At 40.4% G+C, this 22,823-nt stretch overlaps 1 protein-coding gene across 2 annotated transcripts in view; it reads right to left on the reverse strand.

The window, feature by feature from the left end:
• Positions 1 to 12,224: 12,224 nt before the first annotated feature.
• LOC125456665 (acyl-CoA-binding domain-containing protein 6-like) overlaps positions 12,225 to 22,823 on the reverse strand; it is a 190,556-nt gene continuing 179,957 nt past the window's right edge. For both annotated transcript variants that reach the window (XM_048540016.2, XM_048540018.2), the window contains exon 8: positions 12,225 to 12,494. In XM_048540016.2, coding sequence (XP_048395973.1) covers positions 12,340 to 12,494 — 155 coding nt within the window. In that variant the 3' untranslated portion in view covers positions 12,225 to 12,339. The remainder of the gene's footprint in view (positions 12,495 to 22,823) is intronic.

Consider the following 22,823-nt stretch of genomic DNA (forward strand, 5'->3'; position numbering starts at 1 on the left):
TTTTTTTTATTTGGCCAATTATTTATTACACAGTTAATACATTGCCCTGGTAGAATTGATTGGCAAGATAGCAGGTGTAAAGTACTTTATGGCACCATTAGCAGACAGGAAATAGATTTTAAAAATGAAAAATTCCCTCATCAATTTGAAGTAAACGTGCATCTTGACTCTAATTTAAAATTTGGAAACAATGTGTTTACTGCACTTTGTAACAAACAATGCTATTTTTGATCCAAAAAGTATACACATCTTGAGTCACTGGGTTCAAGCAAGGTGATTTCAATCTTGGCCAAACGCACATTTTGGGAAATATAATTTGCTGACAAGTCAACAGTGCAGGATTGTTTAAATGGAGTAGATGGAGACAGTACATTTTCACTTGTGCGGACGAGCATAACTAGGGTCCCTCAATATAAAATAGTTACCAACAAATCAAATCTCTACCGCAGAAGGAAACTGAGGTGGATAACATTGTTGCATTTAAGGAGAAGCTAGATAAACACATGAGGGAGAAGGGGATAGAAGTTGCGCTCAAATACGAAAGGATGGGAAGAGTATCAAGTGTGTCAGTTGAGCTGTTAATGATGGTGCGGACTCAATGATTCTATGTAATAAATTCTGCCTTAAACCATCTGCTGTTGAAACCTTTATCCACACTTCCGCTCCCTCCAATTTTAGCTTCTCCAATCTCCTGGGCAGTAGCCCATTTTTCACTCTTAGAAACTTGAACTTATCCAGAATTCTTCTATCTGTATAAAACCACCACTAAATCCTGTTCATTCTTAATAAAAATCAAAAGAACTGTGGATGCTGTAAATAAGGTGCAAAAACAAAGTTGCTGGAAAAGCTCAGCAGGCCTGGCAGCATCTGTGAAGGCGAAAACAAGAGTTAAAGTTTCAGGTCCAGTGACCCTTCCTCAGAACCTCACCGGTCCTGAAATGTTAAACTCTGTTTTCTCCTTCACAGATGCTGCCAGACCCGCTGATCTTTTCCACCATCTTTGTTTTTGTTCCTGTTCGTGCTTGTCTTGTTGACCTATGTTGGCTTTTCACCACCACTTCGAGTTTAAATTTCACCTCTTTCCCCTCCATTGCCCCTACCCTATTTTTATGTCTCCTACAGTCTTCCAGAAGCTCGCCACGTATGCAAGGATTCAGTGGTAAGATTCTATGCACTTAGTTGGTAAAGCATTTATGTAAAATCAGTAAATGCCCTGTTATTGCTTTAACTATTATTCTATCATCTGTATCTGTTTTTAATGGTCCTACCTTAGCCATTTGCTAACTAATTGGGCAATTGTTTTCCTATTAGACTTAAAATTACTTTCCAGTCATAGTACTTCTCTCCAGATTCCCTTTTGCAGCTCTTGCTGTATTTTGATCTCTATTCTCTAAAGCACATGAATCTTTCTTAAGGACAACAAAAACTTAACACTGTACTCTAGTTGTCCTGAATCCTCATGTGTGTAGTAAATCTTAATTGTTTTTGAATGTACAGAATAAATGTGAGGTGTTGCTTTTTATTAAGGCAACAGGGCAAGGTTTATACACTTAATGGTAGTGTTCTGGGGAACATTGTTGAAGAAAGAGATCTTGGGGTGCAGGATCATAGTTCCTTGAAAGTCGAGTTGCAGGTAGGCAGGGTGGTGAAGAAGGTGCTTGGTACGCTTGACCTTTTTAGTTAGTGCATTGAGGGAAGGAATTGAGAAGTCATGTTGCAGCTTTGCAAGACATTGGTGAGGCCACTTTTAGAATATTGTGTTCAATTCTGGCCTCATCGCCAAAAGAAGGACGTTGTTAAACTTTAAACGGTCCAGAAAGAGTTGATAAGGATGTTGCCAGGGTTGGAGAGTCTGAGCAATAGGGAGAGGCTGAATAGGCTGGGGCTGTTTTCTTTGGACTATCGAGGCTGAGGGGTAACCTACAGTGGTTTACGCAATCATGAGGGGTGTAGTTAGGATGAATAGCCAAAGTAGGGGATTCCAAAACTAGAGGGCATAGGTTTAAGGTGATAGGGGAAATATTTAAAAGGGACTTAAGGGGCAACTTTTTCATTCGGAGGGTGGCGCATGTATAGAATTAGCAGCCAGAGGAAGTAGCAGAGACTGGCACAATTGGTACACTTAAAAGGCATCTGGATGGGTATATGAACAGGAAGGGTTTTGAGGGATATGGGCCAAATGCTGACAATTGAGACTAAATTGACTTCTTAGGATATCTGGTCAGCATGGACGAGTTGTACCGGTGTCTCTTTCTATGCTGTATTTCTCTATGATTCTACTGAAACAAAGACACATTTGGTTAAGTTTTTGACCTGCACTCATCAGGGCAATTGACAAGAATAGAAATCCAAGGGGAAAATCATGGCTGTTCCTGTGCTGCATTGTATGATAAATCAATATTTATGACACATGAGAGGAGAATACTCATTGGAAGACTGATTAGTCAAAAATATGCCATGAAGAATGCACTCATTAGTGATGATTGACAGTTAACAGCCAAGTTTTGTTTGATTTTTAAATGAGGCATGTTGGCACTGATTGATCAGGTGAATTGCCTTGAAAAATAAACCAAAGAATAGTTGAAATCTATTTTGTTGAATTGAAACTGGTGCAGTGTATGCATATGTTCTCTCAATCTTCCAAAAACAAGGTTCTGCGTATTAATATGTAGTTTCCAGAGTACATGCTTGGTTTTCAGTGTATTCCTTGCACATTCAAGATGATCTCATAAACGATATCCAACTGCAGAATCATATATAATGTTGGGCATTATGTTGCGAGTTTTGCAAGCATGGGCTGGTTGGGAACAGTCACTTATGTTCCTAGTTGTGAACCACCAAAGGGACATAAAAATAAAGTTGTGGAAAAGCTCAGCTGGTCTGGCAGCATCTGTGAAGGAAAAAAACAGAGTTAACGTTTTGGGCCCAGTGACCCTTCCTCAGAACCCAAATGGACATGCTGTTTGAAGCAATCTGTTATTGAGATATATGATCTATATGCCTGGCATCATGCCAGCACTGAGATTCATATTACATATAGTGCTTATTGCTGTGATAGACAGAGATTCTTATTGACTTGATGGCAGTATCCTGTCAGTGACAAACACTACTTGTGTTGCTACTCTCTAGTTGTGTGGAACCGTTAGCTTCATCTGTTACTCATACTTGTGAGATACTTTACACTTCTAGGGTAACCTAAGATGATGGCCAGATACTTCTCATCGGTTTGCATAAATTACAGTGAGAAATTATCTGATCACAGTAGACATTATCCTGAAGGATGGTTTTAGCATGACCTATTTCAGAATTAATTTTGGATGGTGAACAAATGACTCAGGCCCTATCTATAAGGTTGCATGTAAGACAAATGTTGTAGTACAAGAAACTGTAGGATGTGAATGCAATTTTGTGGTAGACTCCTTGGCCAACTTCTAACCGGGTTATTCCAGGAACAGGGAATCATTTGATTTCCATTTCAAACAAGAATTTGAGTGCAAGATGGAGCCTATTAAGGCTATATTCCCTGCAATAAAGGTTAATACATGATTTGTTTCTTAAATTTCTTCCTGCAGCTGCACCACTTTCTGTGATTGATTTATACATGCATCCTAGTTCCTCTAAATAGCAGCATTTTCCAGCTTCACATCAGTTAGAAAATATTGTTTTCCATTATTTTCTATCAAAGTGAAGATGCCACACATCTGCCACGTTCTTACCTTTCACTTATCCTATCAAAATTCTATTCTAATCTTTGTGCTTGCCTCAGATTATTTTCCCATGTACCTTCACATTGTTGGCTTAGATGAAGTGCATTTGATGTCTGGATCTAAATGTTGTATGCAAATCTGAAACAGAAAATGATTTCTCTCTTTTCACTCCTGCCATTGGTCATTGTTAAGTTTGAATTTTTAAAAGGATGTGATTTCTTAGTGCACTATGTACCTGACCGTGTGTAAAGCTTCATTCAGAAATAAGCTGACAGATCTCTTGAGTTAACTAACATAATGAGTCAGTTTTATTTAAACTTACTCAAGAAAATAAAAAAAATCAAAAAGGTAAAACCGGTCCCAAATCCCTTCATATACACTAGCATGCAAACCAGAAAAAGTTTTAGGGTGTGGAAGATGGAATTAGAAAAATGGTGAGTCCGTAAGCAAAAGAATGATATATTCCAAGGTCCTTTGGTGACCTTGAATTTCTGATGATGCTGCAGCCATCATTTATTCTTTTTGAGAGTCTCTTTTTCAATGCAATTTGTCATTTCCAAGCTATGGCACCTGAAGCTCCTTGCATGTTTAAGTTATCTATTTGATGTATTCCAACTTATAACGGAGATAAGACTAGAGCTTAAAAACAAGTTGAGAAAGAATTGTTGTTACTTTTCCATTCTGCAGGCTTTTGTGATGTTATTCCCTTTGTAACAAACAGACAAGCTTAAAATCATAGCTTTCCATAGAGGCCATTTTTTGCTGGTTGGCAACAGACACACAATGGGGACAAACCATATTGATGACTGAGTTTGATCTCCTCTTGTCGGTGGTGCTATTGAATCAAATAGGGGAGTCTTCAGCATCCTTTTGCCTAATCAGGATTAGTGGATTTCCTGAGTCTCTGACTGTTTCTGCAAGATATTTGCTGCTTCCTTTGCTTGACATTTTTTTTAGATGATTCCAGCATCGCCTGTTTCATTACATATGTTTGATAATTTCACACGTTTGGAGATGAAAGACTCATCTGTCAGTTAACCTGCTTGAAAAAATAACTAAGCTAGACACTGGAATACACACTGTGCTATATTTTAATGACTGTTTTTGAGCATTAGAACAGAGAGAAGGAAAAATTGATATCTAATCAAAAACTGAAAGCTTCACTCAATGCCTGTCCATCTTTCATTATCTCGACAACTGTGCCCAATGAAAAAGCAACTTGAGAAGATATTTATTCCACGACACGATGACATAGATAGATTGTGCTACAGCTAAATATGTGACTCAATAAGCAATCAACTGTTCCTACACATTTAAAATCTAAGACCTTAAAACTCGAAAGATGTTTAAACTGTGTCAACTTGTTTCTCCTGTCTATACCCCTTAATTTAAAAAAAACCTCATTACTTGCATGTATGTTTGATGTTATGTTTTTAATATGTTTTCATAAAATTAGTCGATAATGAAACTCATCTATTTTTTGCTCGATAAATATTTGGCAGTTAGCTCCCTCATTTTCTGGTCAACTGTGTTTCATCTAAAGTGCAAATTTGTGCAAAGGAAATAAAAAAATATTTGTTGCAATCAACTAAGAAGTATTGAGAACCTGTCTTTCCTCACTTGGTTGAAACAAATTTGGGGGTTTGTCCATGACAAGGCCATGGGTAAATGACACAATAAGAGTGGGCAAAATAAGTTGTTTCTCCAGAAGGTAGACAAACAGGAAGTTGGAAGAACACAACAGGCCAGGCAGCATCTGGAGCAAAGGAGAAGTCAACTTTTCAGGGCTGCACAATTTCTTCAAAAACTGTTTTCAGAAAAGGTACTGAAAAATAATGTTGAGTCCCAAATAGAAAAAGTGATAAGATATTTCACATTAATGCTTTCACAGGTTAGGACAAAATTACTTTTGAAAAGCTAAAGCTTTGGCCTTGGAAGAATTGAAAAGTAAAGCTAGGCATTTAAATGTTGAGTTCCACCCAACAGCCAGAAAAACAAAGATTGAAATATGGATGGTGAAATGCCTAGAAGCAGAAACTTTTCATGGTGAAGCAGAAAAATTAAATTGGAGCAGTGGAGACAAGAACTAATTCCAACAGAGAAGACAAATTCTAGGCATAAGAAGAAGGGAAAATAGATAGGAATGGGAATGAAGATGAAAGAAAATTCCAAGAAAGGGAAGAAAACTATATTGCCAGAAAAAGGAAAACAAAGTAAGAGTGAGTTTTACTCAAACCAGCTGTGGAGGAGGAATGGCACCTAACTTACACTAAAGGGCTGAAGTATTCAAACTTACTTATGTAATATCTATATTAATGAAGAAATGCAAGTTTTTTTTTAGAAAGTTAGCATACCAAGTGAAGTGGGCAATATCTGGCAAGGGATACAGCTGGTGCAGTATGGCCTGAAATGGGAAGCTGATAAAATCTACTCTTTCTAACTTGAGAAAGATGCCAGTGACTATGAGGTAAGGAATTTATTTTAGATTCAAAAAAAATAGACATTGGCAAAAAAGATTCTGTATCCTCAAGAAATGGCCTGAGCAGACATTGCTAGAATGTAAAAACCAAAAGAACTGCGGACGCTGTAAATCAGGAACAAAGACAAAGTTGCTGGAAAAGCTCAGCAGATCTGGCAGGTTCTGAGGATGGGTGATGCAGCCCGAAACATTAACTCATTTTCTCCTCCACAGATGCTGCCAGACCTGATGAGCTTTTCCAGCAACTTTGTTTTTGCTGTTAGAATGTAAATGACTGAAGCAGCTTGGTTTTAACTGTGGTATGGGCAGTTAAAATTGTGGCTTTCTATGAAAATCATAATGGAGCAATTCTCCTGGAGGAGTTCAGAAACTCAACAGTCTTCCCAATTCAGACACACAAAGAAGAATATAAAGTTGCGGTACCAGATAGGCAGCAACCTGGCTAATCACTAGGAGCTAACTCATAGACTGAAACTCAGACACCCTGAGGTTTCGGAACTATCACAGGCCAAAGCATGATAATGGTGGGGTAGATACCTCAGAGACAAACGAGAGTGAAAAGGAAATCCAAGCAGAGAAAATAGAACTGTCTCCAATTATAAACAGGAGAGATCCAAACTTTGGAGGATTTCCTTAACCTCAAGTGGACAATTCAGGAATATGTCTGTTAGGATTTTCCCTGTGACTGTCAAGTTGGAGATACCTTGACAGTATTCACAGCATGGTTTGTCTCCCTTCTTGAAGAAAGTTATGATCATGTAGTCCTGAAGTTGAGATTGGGATGTCATGGGGGAATTCTTTCTCCATCCAAATCCATTGGACTACTGCATACAATTTTGATGAGGCTTTGAAGATCTCAACACTTCATGTTGCCTCCTTCGACAATTCAGCCAAGTTGACAGACAGAACCAGGATTTGCCAAGGAAAGATTGACTGTTCTTGATTAATTATCATTTACAAAGTTGTTGGTTAATGTCCTGTTAAATTCTTTCCAATAATTTGCCAACTATCATGGTTTGGCTGGCTGGCCGGCCACTGATTACTCAGTCTTTCCCTTTCTTCCTTTTTAAATAGTAGTAGAACATTAACATTCCAGCAGTGTGTCATATAGCTGTAGTTAGAGAGGACTGGTAAATGATATCGACATTCCCTCCCTTACCTTCATCAATAGCCTCAGGTACATTTCATCCAGGCTTGCTGATTTATCTACATTCAATGTTGCCTCTATTTATTCCATCCAATATTACATACTCCTCCTCTTTAACTACAATGTCTGTATTGTCCCACTCCTTTATAAAACTAGATGCAAAGTATTCATTAACAGTCATGCCATGTTTTCTGTTTCACACACAGTTATCTTTCTAATCTCCATTAGACCCTACACTTTATTTGTTTTCTTCTTGCTTTTTTCTGTATTTATAAAATCTTGATATTGTAAATATTTTCCATTTTATCTGTTCAGTTTTTTAATCTATATTTTAAATTTCACCCGAATACTTTCTATACTTCGCTAGGATGTCTAGCATGTAGATTCCATTTCTGTCTCATCCTATTCTACAATGTTCCTTAGCATCGGGTCGGGGGGGGGGGTCTTTATATTTAGTAATCACATACGTTACTACAACAAGGGTGGCTTAGTGGTTAGCACCGCTCCCTCACAGCACTGGGGACCCAGGTTCAATTCCAACCTTAGGCAACTTTCTTTGTGGAGTTTGTAATTTCTCCCCATGTCTATATTGGTTTTCTCTAGTCGCTCTGCTTTCCTCCCACTATCCAAAGAGGAAATTATGTGGGCTGGCCATGATAAATTGCCCTGCAGTGTGCAGGTTAAGTGGGTTAGCCATGGGCTAGTGTAGGGGGTAGGTCTGGATGGAATCTTCTTTGGAAAGTCACTGCGGGCTTGATAGGTCAAATGGCCTGCTACCACAGAGTAGGGATTCTATGATTAAAAACTATACGTTTTGTAGTCTATCTTCTCCCTTATCTATTTAATACCACCTATCTTCAAGTAGCTGGTTCCATTTCAATTTCGATAATTCAAAAGATTGAACTATCCTTAATTGAGAACATTTGCTCCCAATCCTCCTTTGAAATTTTCCATAGCTACACTACATCCAAGCAAATTATGCTTGCAAACAACAAAACATTCTCTTGTAGATAACTTTCCATATCCCCATCTTTATTCTCTAAAACTAAGTTCAGAAATACACCAGAGATAATGGGAACTGCAGATGGTGGAGAATCCAATACAACAAAGTGTGGAGCTGTATGAACACATCAAGCCAAGCAGCATCTTAGGAGCACAAAATCTACTGATGTTTGGCCTGCTGTGTTCATCCAGCTCCACACTTTGTTATTTCAGAAATACCCCAACTTTTGTTGTGCTTATTAGGTATAGTTTGGCCAACAGGTCCTGGGGATTTGCGTGTTTTCAGTTCATTCAATTTGTTCAATACCATTGCCTGAACAATACTAATTCAGGTAAGTTTTTATCTCTATTGATTCTTAGTTACCCACTATTCCACAAATGATTTTTCCCTCTGCCACCATGACATGTATACAAAGTATTAACATCTCTGACTTTACCAAATCACCTACTCTAACTTGCCTTGGTGCAACGAGATGAACATATACATTTGCTAATCTCTTGTCTTTTGCATACATACATAGGTTTTGACAATATTTTTACTGGCTTTTGTTCATTTAGTCTCATTTTCTATTCTTTTGATCAAGTTCTTGATGCTCCTTTGTTGAATACTAAGAAAGTCTCAGCCATCATGCCTGCTGCTCTTTTTGACATTAAAAGCCTCTTCTTTCGTGTTTGGACCACTACTTTTCTCCCTGCTCCTTAAGATAATATATATTTGTTGTGTATTAGGTAAAAATTGAAACTCTACTTTTGGCATTAACTAAATGGCTCTCAAAATCAACAAAGGTCTATTAGATTGTGGCTATTTTCCCCCAGAACTTCCTTTTATTTCATTATTATTAACTGACCCTTTTCATTGTACAATGCCAAATATAAAGTAGCCCACTGACATACAAATGAGCTTGAATCCATTCAACTCATCCTCCATTTAATTACTGGAACTTCTACCAATCTAGAAGAAAACTGTAGCTTCCAGTTAATATATTACCATTACATAAATCTCTAATTTTCAAATGTCTCAGTTTAACACTTCCACTACTGTTTGGGGGCTACCTTTAATAGTGTTTCCTGCTTTTGTTTGTTTTTAAGATTGGAAACTGAAGATAATTAATCAGTTTGGCTGGGGCTAAGATGCTTTCTCTTTCGTCTCCTTATCCCATCCTTTTATCTGGGATATATCTCCATTTCCGTTTGCCTAAAGAAAAGCCGAATATTTGGAATACATAGTCATGGCCTTTGGTCACTTTAAACACATACCTCTGCAATAATTATTAGATCAAATCCATTTATTTCTAACTATATATTCATCCCTATTGTAGCAAATGCTTCACCATTCAGATACAAGCATTTCAGTTTTAAGTTTTGATAGTTTTCTCCAATGTTACCTTCATCACTGATGTCCTGTCATATTTACTAAGACACAGATTTAAGTAATTAGCAAATAAAAATGAAGCAGAGATAGACAGTCTTTTTTAACGTCATAATCTGCAGTGACTTCCTTCTTTGCCATCAGATTCTGTTTCTGAAGTGCTCACATTTCTTTAATAGTTCAGACTGCTAATATCTAATACATATAATGGAGAAAGTATGATGCAAACCAGGAGCACCTACCGATCAGTTTGATAAAATGTGGTCCTCATCTAAATATCACTTCCTTGAAGATGGGAATTGCATTAATAGGGCTGATTACATTCTCAGAGAAAGCCTGTTCATTACATTTGCAGTCATTAATTTAACAACTAGAGTTGTCCTTATTAGCAGCTAACAGTCATTTCCATTTAATTTGTTGCAGCAAGAACAAACTGTACATTTTAATTGGTAATTTTATATCAAAATTCATTATAATTTCCCACATGCATCTAGATTTATAGCAATTTAAATTTATTCCAAAATTACTTATTTCAGTACTAATTGAACACCAAATATGTCAGAAACTATTTACGCCTTACTGATATGAGATTTTCTCATAACTACAGATGCTAACCTTGACTGCATTGATGTCTAAACCTAACAAATTAATATTACATGACAGTTTTGTAATTATTTCACAATCTCTGTTCCAAAGTGTTCATAGTACAAAAAGGAATGAGAGAATTGTTGATCGATTTCAGGTAAATGCCCCTTTCAAGGGGTAGTCATAGATGGCAATGCAATGTCCGGTCAACTCATCTAACCAATCACAGCATTTAATTGCTTCTAAATGGATGCCAACGATTCAGTGTCTACTACCATACCAGCATGACACGACAGTAGTTACACAGTCACGACCCCTAACAGATGGACCAAAAGACACATCCTTTCTGCTGTGAACAGGTTTTTATGAAAAACTAGAATGCAGAAGATGTGAATAAGGTGTTAATCTTATTCCAATGTATAGGCTGTCCAACTGCTAACTGCACCCCTAATTACCCTTAGAGAGGCAGTGGAAAGCCTTCTTGACCTCTGCTATCCACTTGACGTAGGCACGTCCACACTGTTGTTACTAATAGAGTTCCAGTATTTTGAACCACTGACTTAAAAGGAGCAGAGACGTGGTTCAATGTCAGGATAGAGTACGTTTTAAAAGGGGAACTTGTGGGTGGTCGTGCTCCCATGTGTCTGCTGCTCTCATTCCAGGTGGTGGAGATCATGGGTTTGAAATGAGTTGTTGATAGGTAAACTGTACAAGGTACACTCTCTGTTACCGCTGTGCGAAGGCAGTGGAAGGAGCGAATGTTTGACATGGTGGATAGGTTGCTGATCAAGCAGGCCAAGGAACAGTCAAACTAGCCTAATACAAAATAAATCTGCTTAAGTCAATTGGGTTACTGCACTGATTACAACGTTACGTCTAATCTGTGCAGTTAATGATACAAGAAACTTCATTGTTAATTTTGAGCTGTGGGAAAAGATTCTACTGACTGTCTTGTTGGAAGGATCACTTGGATCACCTGTCACAGAAATGAAGTGGTTGGCCAGATTCCAAGTGGCTGAAAAGGATTCTTAAATCCAAGAGCTTTTACTCATATATTTCAGTTCTGCATTTTGACTTGTAATGAATAACTCAGTAGTCATAATGTTTTCACATTTTTCCTGGGATGTGGGCAAAGACAGAGTTAGAGAGAGGGGGAGAAATTGATGACAGTCTTGCAACACAATAAGCCAATCTCAGATGATGCAAAAAGATATGCTTTAATTATGCTTTTTGCCCCGATTCTGGTAATAACGTCCAAGTGACCATTCACCAATAGTGAAGATAACAGGTTGAAAATGCAATTGTCTTAAGGTGCCACAAGTGTGTACAAATTTGTTTGGAATACACAGCCTTCTCTACATAGGAGAAGCACTACTGCTTTGTGAAGATGTGCAGAATTTTGATGCAGCTATGTAAATATCATGCAAATTCCTGGGAGGTTGGGTTCAATAGGGGAAAAGAAACAACTGATCGAATCAAGTGACAGCAAAATACTGTAGATATTGGAGTTCTGAAATAAAAACAAAGTGATGGAGAAACTCAGCTGGTCTGGCAGAATTTGGAATACAGTCTACATTTTAAGTTCAACATAAGCCTTCTTCAGACATTTGTGAAGTTCCAAAGAACATGCATACTGGACTCAACTGATTCTCTCCCCACAACTGCTATCAGACCTGAACTTCTCCAATGTGCTCTTTTTACTTCTGATACATTCAGGCATGACCTCAAAAGGCATGGGAAGCCATTCCATTCTTATAATAGCTTCACACTCCGAACTTTAAGGTGGTGAATGGAATTAAAATGTCTCATTTTTACCATGTAAATTGTTCAAAATTATTTTCAAGTTGCTGTTCATTAAAGGCCACTGTATTTAATCTCAAGTGCACGTTATTTTGGCAAAAAAATTCTTCACAGGAACAAAGTAGAAAACACAGCTTTGTGAATGACTGTTTAATTATTGCATGTTATAATGTAGCAATCACCATGAAATATGTTACAATACATCATTGTTTCTGTAGTTTCCATTTGGAGTCAGGCATCAGGCCTGGGATTAGCCTTTGGATGCAGCATACTGTCGCAACATCTGTGAGATGTCCTTGGAGTCAGTCACCTCTTCAGGGAGGCATCCTTCCGCATCCTGGATGGTGGGATCAGCACCAGAATTTAACAACAACTCCACGATATCAGCAAATTCACAGGCAGATGCTAGAACGAGGCAAAGAGCAAGCGTGAGAACATTTCTGTGACATTAGCAAATTCTACACTATATGATTAAAACAAAGGAGCCTAAATTTGTTTTCTGTCATCACATGTTTGAAATGATCGTGTCCCTTCTTTATGATAAGAGCAAATAGTTTCTCTATTCTGTGTTCAGAAACAGCACAGCTACAATCACCACAGCAGCAAAGATAAAGATAGCACTAAATTTGGTAAATTGTTTTACCATCCTTGGTCATCAAGTCTTTGGCTAGTATCTCCTCATGACTGAGATTGGGCACTCACTGTGGCCCTTTGTAAGTGTGAACATAAACCCCACAACTTCCAGCTTATAGTGCTTTACAACCAGCAGAGGCTAATCATTGTTACCAATTCTTTAGATAGCTTTTTAACTTCATGTTACATTTCTAGTAAGTGTTAGAGTACAATTCACATTGATAACTGTACCAAATAAAAACAAGCTGGTTTTTGACCTGTTTAACTTGTAACTGTAATTGGAGAAGATCCAAAACTAAAAGCAACAATGATTTTCTGCATTGAATTTTCAGAGCACAGAGTCTAAAAATCCAATTAGTATATTACCAGATGTAAATTACTTACTTGGAGGAATACACTTTCATTGACAGTCTCCAATAACAGACACTTTTATTACTATCAATCACCGTTTTTCAAACTGTTTCAGAAAAATAATATGCACTTAAACTATATCCCTAAATACCAAGAAGGGCAGCTGAACTTAATCAAGAACACCAATGTCATATAGGTCAGGTAGTTAAGAGTGTTAGAAACATAACAGTCTTTATAATGTGAGAGGAGGAGGGAGGGAAAAGCAGGGGGAAGGAAAATAATTTACATCCTTGGTCATATCACGCATTTGCACTGTTAGCAAGTCTTAAAATTCAGTCATTATTTTATTTTAATGGAGAACATGAACTCAAATCCACAAAATTACTGGGCTTGGTAACCTTTTCCCACTGGTTCTTTAGGTGCCATCAATATTCACTGCTCTAGCTCTAATTTCTAAATGTAGGAAATTTGGATATCTGTCCTGGGGTCAAAGATACAGTTAACATAATTGAAATTCTGTTTAAGGAAGAATTTGCTCTTTTCGGATTCGCATCAAATTTCAGTTTGGTTCACTTGAAACATTTCAGATTTCGTATGTTCTTTATCTTTTTTTGATTCAATTAAATTTAATGAGGCCTGATGATGATATCAAATGGTGTTCTATATCCTGCTCAACCTGACTGCTAAACGTTTGTTGCTGTAACACTCCTGTAAGTTTCTTTTATTGTACAAAAATTACACATTGCACCATTTACTGTAGCAAAACTTATTAATGCTAAATAGAATTGTAAAAACTAATTTCTGCATTCCACAGCTTATCAAGAATAATGATACCTGTCAGTAATTGAGAGTCCAAGGTAGCTACATAACACAAAGCAGTTTCACCTTGTTCAGAAAGAGTTAACGATTTAGGTCTTTTCTACCATCTTCAACCTATCAAACAGCAGCAGGAACAGTTGAGTTCCAATAATTTGCAACCTCCACTGCTCTAACATCTAGACCAACCTCTGGTAACATGTCCTAAGATAACATACAGAACTTGTTTTCAATTATTTTCGCAACTGAAATGATCCTATCTGACAAGAGGATCTTTCCCATCTACAAAAAAAATCATCATAATTGAATCATAATTGAAATGATCATGCTGAAAGAAGAGGCTGTGATTTTTCATGTGGGGTTTAAGTTACGATGATGAGTCTTTTAGAACTCATCATGTTTGGCATAGCCCATGGTGGGATTTCTGGAGCGAATATCCACTCTGCAGCTCAGTTCGCTGGTGAGCCAGTATGACGGGGTGTTAAATGATGAATCGTGTGGGAATGGTGGACAGAGATTCTCACCCATCCACCATAGATATTTAAACCAACTATTCCAGAGCACACAGTAGTTGTATCTCCAACATCGTTCCCCACCACCACCAACTCCCTTCCCTAACCTTGAGATAGCTGCTAAGCCTCTTAAGATGGTTTGTGGTTTAACAATGCCTCAGACCATCTGGGACAGAAAGATGGTCCTCTTCCCTTCTGAAGGACAAAATAAGCCCTTCCATTAAACTCAGACTGAAGTATAACAGGAGGTCAGTTGCTAGACAGGCAGTGGATCAAGTGCAGGAGAGCGAATGAATGACATCCTGCACTCCACTTAGTTGAGTGTCATCACTGCTACGTCATATTCAGGACCATGACTCAGTGCAACACTGCCACCATACAGGAATGTCCAACAGGCATAATGATTTCATCATCACATGCATAATGTGCACTGAAGAGCCCACACCCACAACATGATCCCAGTTTCAAACTCTTCCCAGCCACTGTGCTTCCTACTCACTGGGTAATGCTCATCAAGTGCTCATTCCCATCACACTCAATCCTCCTCTTCCCCTCACAAAATGACAAGCTGACGCACAACCGGAGGTGGAGGACCCAGGCCAACAATGACCCTCCCACTCGCAGCATCCTCACTGTGTTTGAGGAAGGTGCAATCCAGCTGGTGGGTGAGGGACAAGACTGGTCCTGTGCTGATGGAAGGATTGGAATGGCAGAAGCCAGGGGGCAATATTAATGTCTGGTCTGCAACTGCTACTCACTTTGCCTGTATAAGGGGCTGTACATCTCCACCAGCTATTTCTTTCCCTTCTCTTCCACAGGTACAAAATGAAAGAGAAAAGAGGAGTTGCGAGGATGAAGCCCGTGGCACTACATGGAACCATTACCACCATACAGATTCACCTTGGTGAATCCTCATAGGAGATTAAGGAAATCGATTTGATCAGCACATCAGGGATATATGTCCATAGCCAGTGGAGGACGAAACACCCGAAGTTTCTGATACTCTATAGACTTCTGGTGGCTGCACAGAAGCTGTGCCTCAATGTTCTGGTGAAAGTGATATGCTCAACCTGTAAAAACAGGAGGGAACATCAGGCAGGGAAATAGAAAACCATCACTAGACTGAGGAAATAGATAAGTCCAGTCATCTTCTGTGCACTGTGGTGGCTCCATCATACGAGGGCTTGGCTAATTCCAGGGAAAGCATGGTGGACTCCTTGGAGATTCAGGTCCAGCAGAACACTCTTCCATTGCCAGTTATAAACTTGAACTACATTCCATTGCTTTGGTCATGGGCCCTCAGCATTATTGACAAAGCAAGTGGGTGTGACATACTTCAACCTCACTCCAGATGTCCTTTCTTAACATGACAGAGAGGTTCAAGCAGGTATCCACAGGGATCAGCAGCAACTGACAGGCACCCCTGGTTTCAACTCAGCCACTGCAGAATTGCCCTGCCACTCTATTTCCTCTCTGCCTGTGAGCCATTGCCTATTCCCTTCAGCCTGGCTCTTCTAGGATGGAGGAAACCAGCCAAGGTCTTCAAAATCTCCATGGTCAGCAGGCTCCCTACCCTCCACCCAGCTGTGGGTATATGCCCTGTGACTGGATGTAGTGGCAGGCAAAGGAGGATGAAATTGTTTTGCGGGCATCACGGTGGCATGTTTGTTTATTTGATGTAGATAAATATACATATGCACTTTCACTGTTCTCGTGTTTAATGTAGCCTCATCACTGTGCTGAATTACTGATAGAGTTGTCTGAAGTGGAAGTAGTACAGCATCCTCCTATTAAAAGGCATTGCTGTCCTTTCTTTGGGGGATAGTGCAGAAATGTCAGCATGTGACCACCTCATGATCCTGGAAGCTGGCTCACTGAGGATGCATGGAATTATACATATTCAAGATCGGGATGTGGTTTTTATAATCCTACAGACCGTAGCTGGAGTTAAATGAATAATACATCAATTTTCTCTTTGCCACACCATAAATTCTTTCATGAGGTTTTAAAAAAAATGGTTCAGATGGATTGTCTTTATCAGTGGCAGTGACACCTTCAAAGTATTATATAGCCTTTCAAAGTCCATATTAGAATACATTTTGAAGCAATTCCTCAGTATTGTGCAATATTTTAATTTCGTTTAGAGGTATGGGGGGGGGGGGGGGGGGGGAATGGGGAGGAAGGGTTAATTTGTAATTTGTGATTGGAAAGATTGCGAGACCAGACACCAGTTTGTCAGTGCACTCCATCATCCAAAGTACCTAATAATGACTAATCATTTTGATATCAATCAATGTAAAGTTATGCAGAAATAACCTGCAGCTGATTATTACCAAGGAAGTTGAAATCAAGTGTATATTATGTGCTATGCACCAGGAGCTGTATTACCCTTTTACATGCACACAACCACAGTCAGCTCTTCATTTTTTAGAATGCTATATGGAACGTCTCTTCAATGAGCACAATCTAGGTTATACTGGTCAAAAAAACTAGGAATTAAACCTGTTTATTCTTTTCTAATTTTAACTCAATCTGTTTCACCACACAATTAGTGAGGTTGCAAAGCAAATCCACATGGTCATCCAATGAAAATAAAACTTTATGAGGAAGGCTTCATCAAATGTACTTTTTTAAAGGACTGCACTGGATGTTCACTTCCTGAAGAGCTCTTCCTTCAATACATAACCATATTTCCACAATAAATAGTCGCGTAAATTTATTGTCCATCACTAAGCAATTGCTTAATTACCCTGCAGAACTGGCATGATTCCCCTCATATGATCCCAGTCTTCATATAATGTAAAGCTATATACTAGGGGATGACCACCTCCAATAAGAGATCAACTAGCCACGCCTCTTGACATTCAATGGTATTACCATCACTATCAACGTCTTTGGGGTTACCATTGACCAGAACATCAACTGGGCTCACCACATGAAAACAGTGGCTACAAGTGCTGGTCAGAGGCTAGGAATACCGCAGCAAGTTACTCACCTCCTTATTCCCCATAAGCCTGGCCACCTTCGACAAGAGACAAGGAGTGTGATGGAATACTCACAACTTGCCTAGATGGGTGCAGCTCCAACAACATTCAAGAAGTTTGACACCACCCAGGACAAAAGGAGTCTGCTTGATTGCACTTTACCCTCAAGCTTACACTACATCCACCACTGATGCTTAGTAGCAGCAGTGTATATCTTTTACACCTTCTCAAGGGCAGGCAACAAATGCTGTCCAGCTGGTGACACCCATGTCCCATGAGTGAATGAAAGAAAACTATCAATTTGTGCAATTCATGCCGTACGTCAGATCTGTTGATGCAAAAACTAAACCAAAACTGAGTCGTTATTACAATAGATTGTACTTTTGTGCAGAATACACAGTTCACAATTTATATGCTTCAGAATGTAACTGGAGCTGAGGAACATAACCTTCAGGTTAGAAGTTAAAAGGTTACTGGCAGAGAAACAGCATTTGATTGAAACATTGATAAAAGAAACCTTGACATAAATGCAAGTAAAACAAGCTTGGTGTTCATTGTATTTAAAAGGTTTGGTTATATTCACTTAAAATGTTTAAGAGCTGGTAAAGTAAGCTCTTATAAAGTAGGTAGATTTTCTTACCTACAAATTGGAGGCACGATGTTTGCAATTACACAAGGATAAATTATTCACGAAGTTTTCTACAATAAAGGAAAGCTTTAGAATTGAAAGGTAGTTCATTTACATTTTTACCTGGAAACAGGTGGGTATGACACATCCCCATGGAGATGAATGGAACTTAGTGAGATACCTTGTTTTGAAGTTATCACTTTGAATGCTGTTGTTGGGGCATAGCCAACAGGCAAAAAAGGCTAATGCTTGGAAAACAAGATGTACAGCTGGTTGAACACAGCAGGCCAAGTGGCATCAGAGTAGCAGGAATGCTGACATTTCGGGTCTGGACCCTTCTACAGACCGGAAACATCAGCTTGTGTTCAGAGATAATGGGAACTGCAGATGCTGGAGAATCCAAGATAATAAAGTGTGAAGCTGGATGAACACAGCAGGCCAAGCAGCATCTCAGGGGCACAAAAGCTGACGTTTCGGGCCTAGACCCTTCATCAGAGAGGGGGATGGGGTGAGGGATCTGGAATAAATAGGGAGAGAGGGGGAGGCAGACAGAAGATGGAGAGAAAAGAAGATAGGTGGAGAGGAGAGTATAGGTGGGGAGGTAGGGAGGGGATAGGTCAGTCCAGGGAAGACGGACAGGTCAAGGAGGTGGGATGAGGTTAGTAGGTAGGAAATGGAGGTGCGGCTTGGGGTGGGAGGAAAGGATGGGTGAGAGGAAGAACAGGTTAGGGAGGCAGAGACAGGCTGGGCTGGTTTTGGGATTCAGTGAGGGAAGGGGAGATTTTGAAGCTGGTGAAGTCCACAATGATACCATTGGGCTGCAGGGTTCCCAAGCGGAATATGAGTTGCTGTTCCTGCAACCTTCGGGTGGCATCATTGTGGCACTGCAGGAGGCCCATGATGGACATGTCATCTAGAGAATGGGAGGGGGGAGTTGAAATGGTTTGCGACTGGGAGGTGCAGTTGTTTATTGCAAACCGAGTGGAGGTGTTCTGCAAAGTGGTCCCCAAGCCTCTGCTTGGTTTCCCCAATGTAGAGGAAGCCACACCGGGTACAATGGATACAGTATACCACATTGGCAGATGTGCAAGTGAACCTCTGCTTAATATGGAAAGTCACCTTGGGTCCTGGGATGGGGGTGAAGAAGGAGGTGTGGGGGCAAGTGCAGCACTTCCTGCGGTTGCAGGGGAAGGTGCCAGGTGTGGTGGGGTTGGAGGGCAGTGTGGAGCGAACAAGGGAGTCACGGAGAGAGTGGTCTCTCCGGAAGGCAGACAAGGGTGGGGATGGAAAAATGTCTTGGGTGGTGGGGTCGGATTGTAGATGGCGGAAGTGTCAGAGGATGATGCGTTGTATCCGGAGGTTGGTGGGGTGGTGTGTGAAAACGAGGGGGATCCTCTTCAGGCGGTTGTGGCGGGGTTCCATCCCCTATTCCCATTTCCTCCGCCTCCACCGCATCTGCTCCCAGGATGAGGCATTCCACTCCCGCACATCCCAGATGTCCAAGTTCTTCAAGGACTGCCACTTTCCCCCCACAGTGGTCGAGAACGCCCTTGACCGCGTCTCCCGCAACACATCCCTCACACCCCGCCTCCCCCTCTCTCCCTATTTATTCCAGAACCCTCTCCCCATCCCCCTCTCTGATGAAGGGTCTAGGCCCGAAACGTCAGCTTTTGTGCTCCTCAGATGCTGCTTGGCCTGCTGTGTTCATCCAGCTTCACACTTTATTATCTCAGCTTGTGTTCATCCAGCTCCACACCTTGTTATCTCAGATTCTCCAGCATCGGCAGTTCCTACTATCTCTAATGCTTGGAATAGCAGCTAAGCGACTGGGCCAGCTTCAGGCCCTGTTTAGTTTGTAGCTGCTTGGAAATCAAAGGGTAAAACCAGATCTACACTTGAAGGAATAGGCACCACGGTGGCTAAGTGATCAGCATGCTGCCTCACTGCCCCAGGGACCTAGGCTCATTTCCAGCCTCAGACAACTGTGTGGAGCTGCACATGCACATTCTCCCAGTGTCTGCATGGCTTCCCTCTGGATGGTCTGGTTTCCTCCCACAGCCCAAAGATATGCAGGTTAGGTGGATCAGCTGTGCTAAATCATCCACAGTGTTCGGAAAGTGCAGGGTAGGTAGTTTAGCCTTGGAAAATGCAAGGTTACAGGGATGGGGTTGGTGGTGTTGGGTCTGGGCAGGGTGCTCTTCAGAGAGTCAGTAATGGACTCAAGGGGTCAAACTTACACTGTAGTGATTCTATGATTTTACTGTGAATACTTCCACGGTGCAATATGCCACTACAAACTTCTTTTCAAGTTATACCAAGGAATATTTTCTAATGTTTAATGTACTGGACCTGTGAAATCTAGAGTCATGAGGTTGGGGAAGAAATTGGAAGGTCACTTCACAAAAATTTAACGGCAAGACGTGAATGATATTTTGTCTCTTGGCAATTAGCTGCAATACTAAGTTGCTCCCAGGAAAAGTGAATGAGCTTAAAAATTTTCCATGTTAATAGCGCTTACTTTGCTCAATTTTTTTAACAGACAATAGAGTTTGTTTTTGTTTAAAAACACGAAATCTTGTTACATAGCTCTGTCCGTTAATTGCTGGGTGCTCATTTCTTCATTAAAGATTAATTGTTCCTAACTGAATGGTGATATTTGATTCCAGAATATTTAACTTACACTCTTTACAACATTAGCCCTGAATTAGAGTCAACATAAAATGCTGAGTACAAGATGCTGCACACAAAGACCCTTCTATCTCAAGACTGCTGAGTATTTGAAGAGATGTGCAACACAATCTCTCCTTGGAAACTTAATTGGAATGGAGTAGAGTTGAGGGAGGGGAGGACACATTTCCTTTTTACGACACTAGCTGCTATTTTCTATCTCAAGAGCTCTAGTCTTTGAGTGTGAGTCAGTGAATGGAAGAGAGAATGGTTGGATAAATGAATGGGGGCATTTGGGCCTGATTGGTGATGAAGTCAGTTAGGTTTGGATGGGAAGTGCAGGGTGATTAGGTCAGAATGTGGTCAGGTCAGGCCAAGGGAGTGGTAGTTGGGTGAGATTGAAGCAGTGAGGTTGCAGGGGTTGTTGGATTGAGTGAAGGGTGGTAAGCACGTGGTCAGGGGTTGAACAGGTCAGTGCTCCAGATTAGTCAGATGGGTATGCACAGTAGTTGAATCAGAAAAGGAGGCTTAATGAAGTTGTCGGCGGGATGGCAGGGGAAGTGAGATTGGGCGGTCAGTTGAGGAACTACCCAGATACAGAGAGGGGGATGGGGAGGGTGTTCTGAAATAAGTAGGGAGAGAGGGGGAGGCAGACCGAAGATGGATAGAGGAGAAGAGAGGTGGAGAGGAGAGTATAGGTAGGGAGGGGATAGGTCAGTCCGGGGAGGAAGGACAGGTCAAGGAGGCGGGATGAGGTTGGTAGGTGGGAAATGGAGGTGTGGAATGAGGCGGGAGGAGGGGATAGGTGAGAGGAAGAACAGGTTAGGGAGGTGGGGACAAGCTGGGAGTCTCTTATTCAGAGACTCTAAAACATTTGCAGTGGGTCCAGATAGTGGGGAACTGATTCAGAAAGGAGCAATTAAACATCCTGGGTAATTCCCATACATGTCTGTGTGTCAAAACTTCCACTGGGTCCTGACACTTGTTTTTTGTCATATGTCTGCTTTTAGTCAATCTGGAGATCTGAAAATTTGGGCCAAAACTTCTATTTATCACAGCCTGATGGCACAACAGAATCCAAAGTCTTCAATATATCTCTCATACTCTTTTCTGCTCAAAACTAGGATACAGGGACTCGACAGGTAACTTACATCACTGAGCTCAGTTCCTTTATCAACCTGATAATAAAATTGATATTTGAGGGGTCGATGCTTGGATCTTGAACTAAAACAAAAATTTCTAGGAAAGCTCAACACGATTGGCAGCACGTGTGGAGCGAGATCAGAGTTAATGTTTCCGGTTCTGAGGAAGGGTCAATTGACCTGAAGCATTAACTCTGATTTCCCTCCACAGATGCTGCCAGACCTGCTGAGCTTTTCCGCAATTTCTGTTTTTGTTTCTGGTTTACAGTATTCACAGTTTTTCAGTTTTGGTCTTGAACTGGTGGTTTCCATGAGAAAATAAGCAATTGTTTCCATTTCTTTTCTTGTTATAATGTCTTTTATATGAATAACACATCACCTCTAATTCTGCTCAACCACTTGTTTCAACCACCTCCCAAATGCATATGTAAAGTATAAATAGATTTTACTTTGAATTTGCCCATTGGTCACATTTCCGCTCTCCTCTCTTGAAAGTGCTGGCTCAAGAGTTTTAGGTAGCGATCAGGTAAATACGTCGGGTGATCCAACAGGGGTGAAATGGAGGTAACTTCCACCTCATCCTTCCCCAGTGTACACACACGTGCTGTTGCAGCAGGCATTAATGGAGAATATGCAGAAGCAGGAACACTTTGTGGGTATAAATCAGTACTATATAGCCAGAAGTCACACCACACCAGGTTATAGTCCAACGGATTCATTTGAAATTACAAGGTTTCAGAGCATTGCTCTTTCATCAATGCACCCGACAAAGGAGCAGTGCTATGAAAGCTTGTGATTTCAAATAAAACTGTTGGACCATAACCTGGTGTCGTGTGATTTCGAACGTTGTCCACCCCAGTCCAACACCGGCACTTCTGCATCAGCACTATTTAGAAAATAGGTATTATGAGTGAAAGGTCACATCTGAAGTAAGGGCTAAACTTCAATCGAGATCAGTTTGCCTTAGTTCTTTCCTTTCAAGATGGTTATGAGTGACATCC

Source organism: Stegostoma tigrinum, chromosome 8 (assembly GCF_030684315.1).
Source record: "Stegostoma tigrinum isolate sSteTig4 chromosome 8, sSteTig4.hap1, whole genome shotgun sequence".
Classification (NCBI taxonomy): domain Eukaryota; kingdom Metazoa; phylum Chordata; class Chondrichthyes; order Orectolobiformes; family Stegostomatidae; genus Stegostoma; species Stegostoma tigrinum.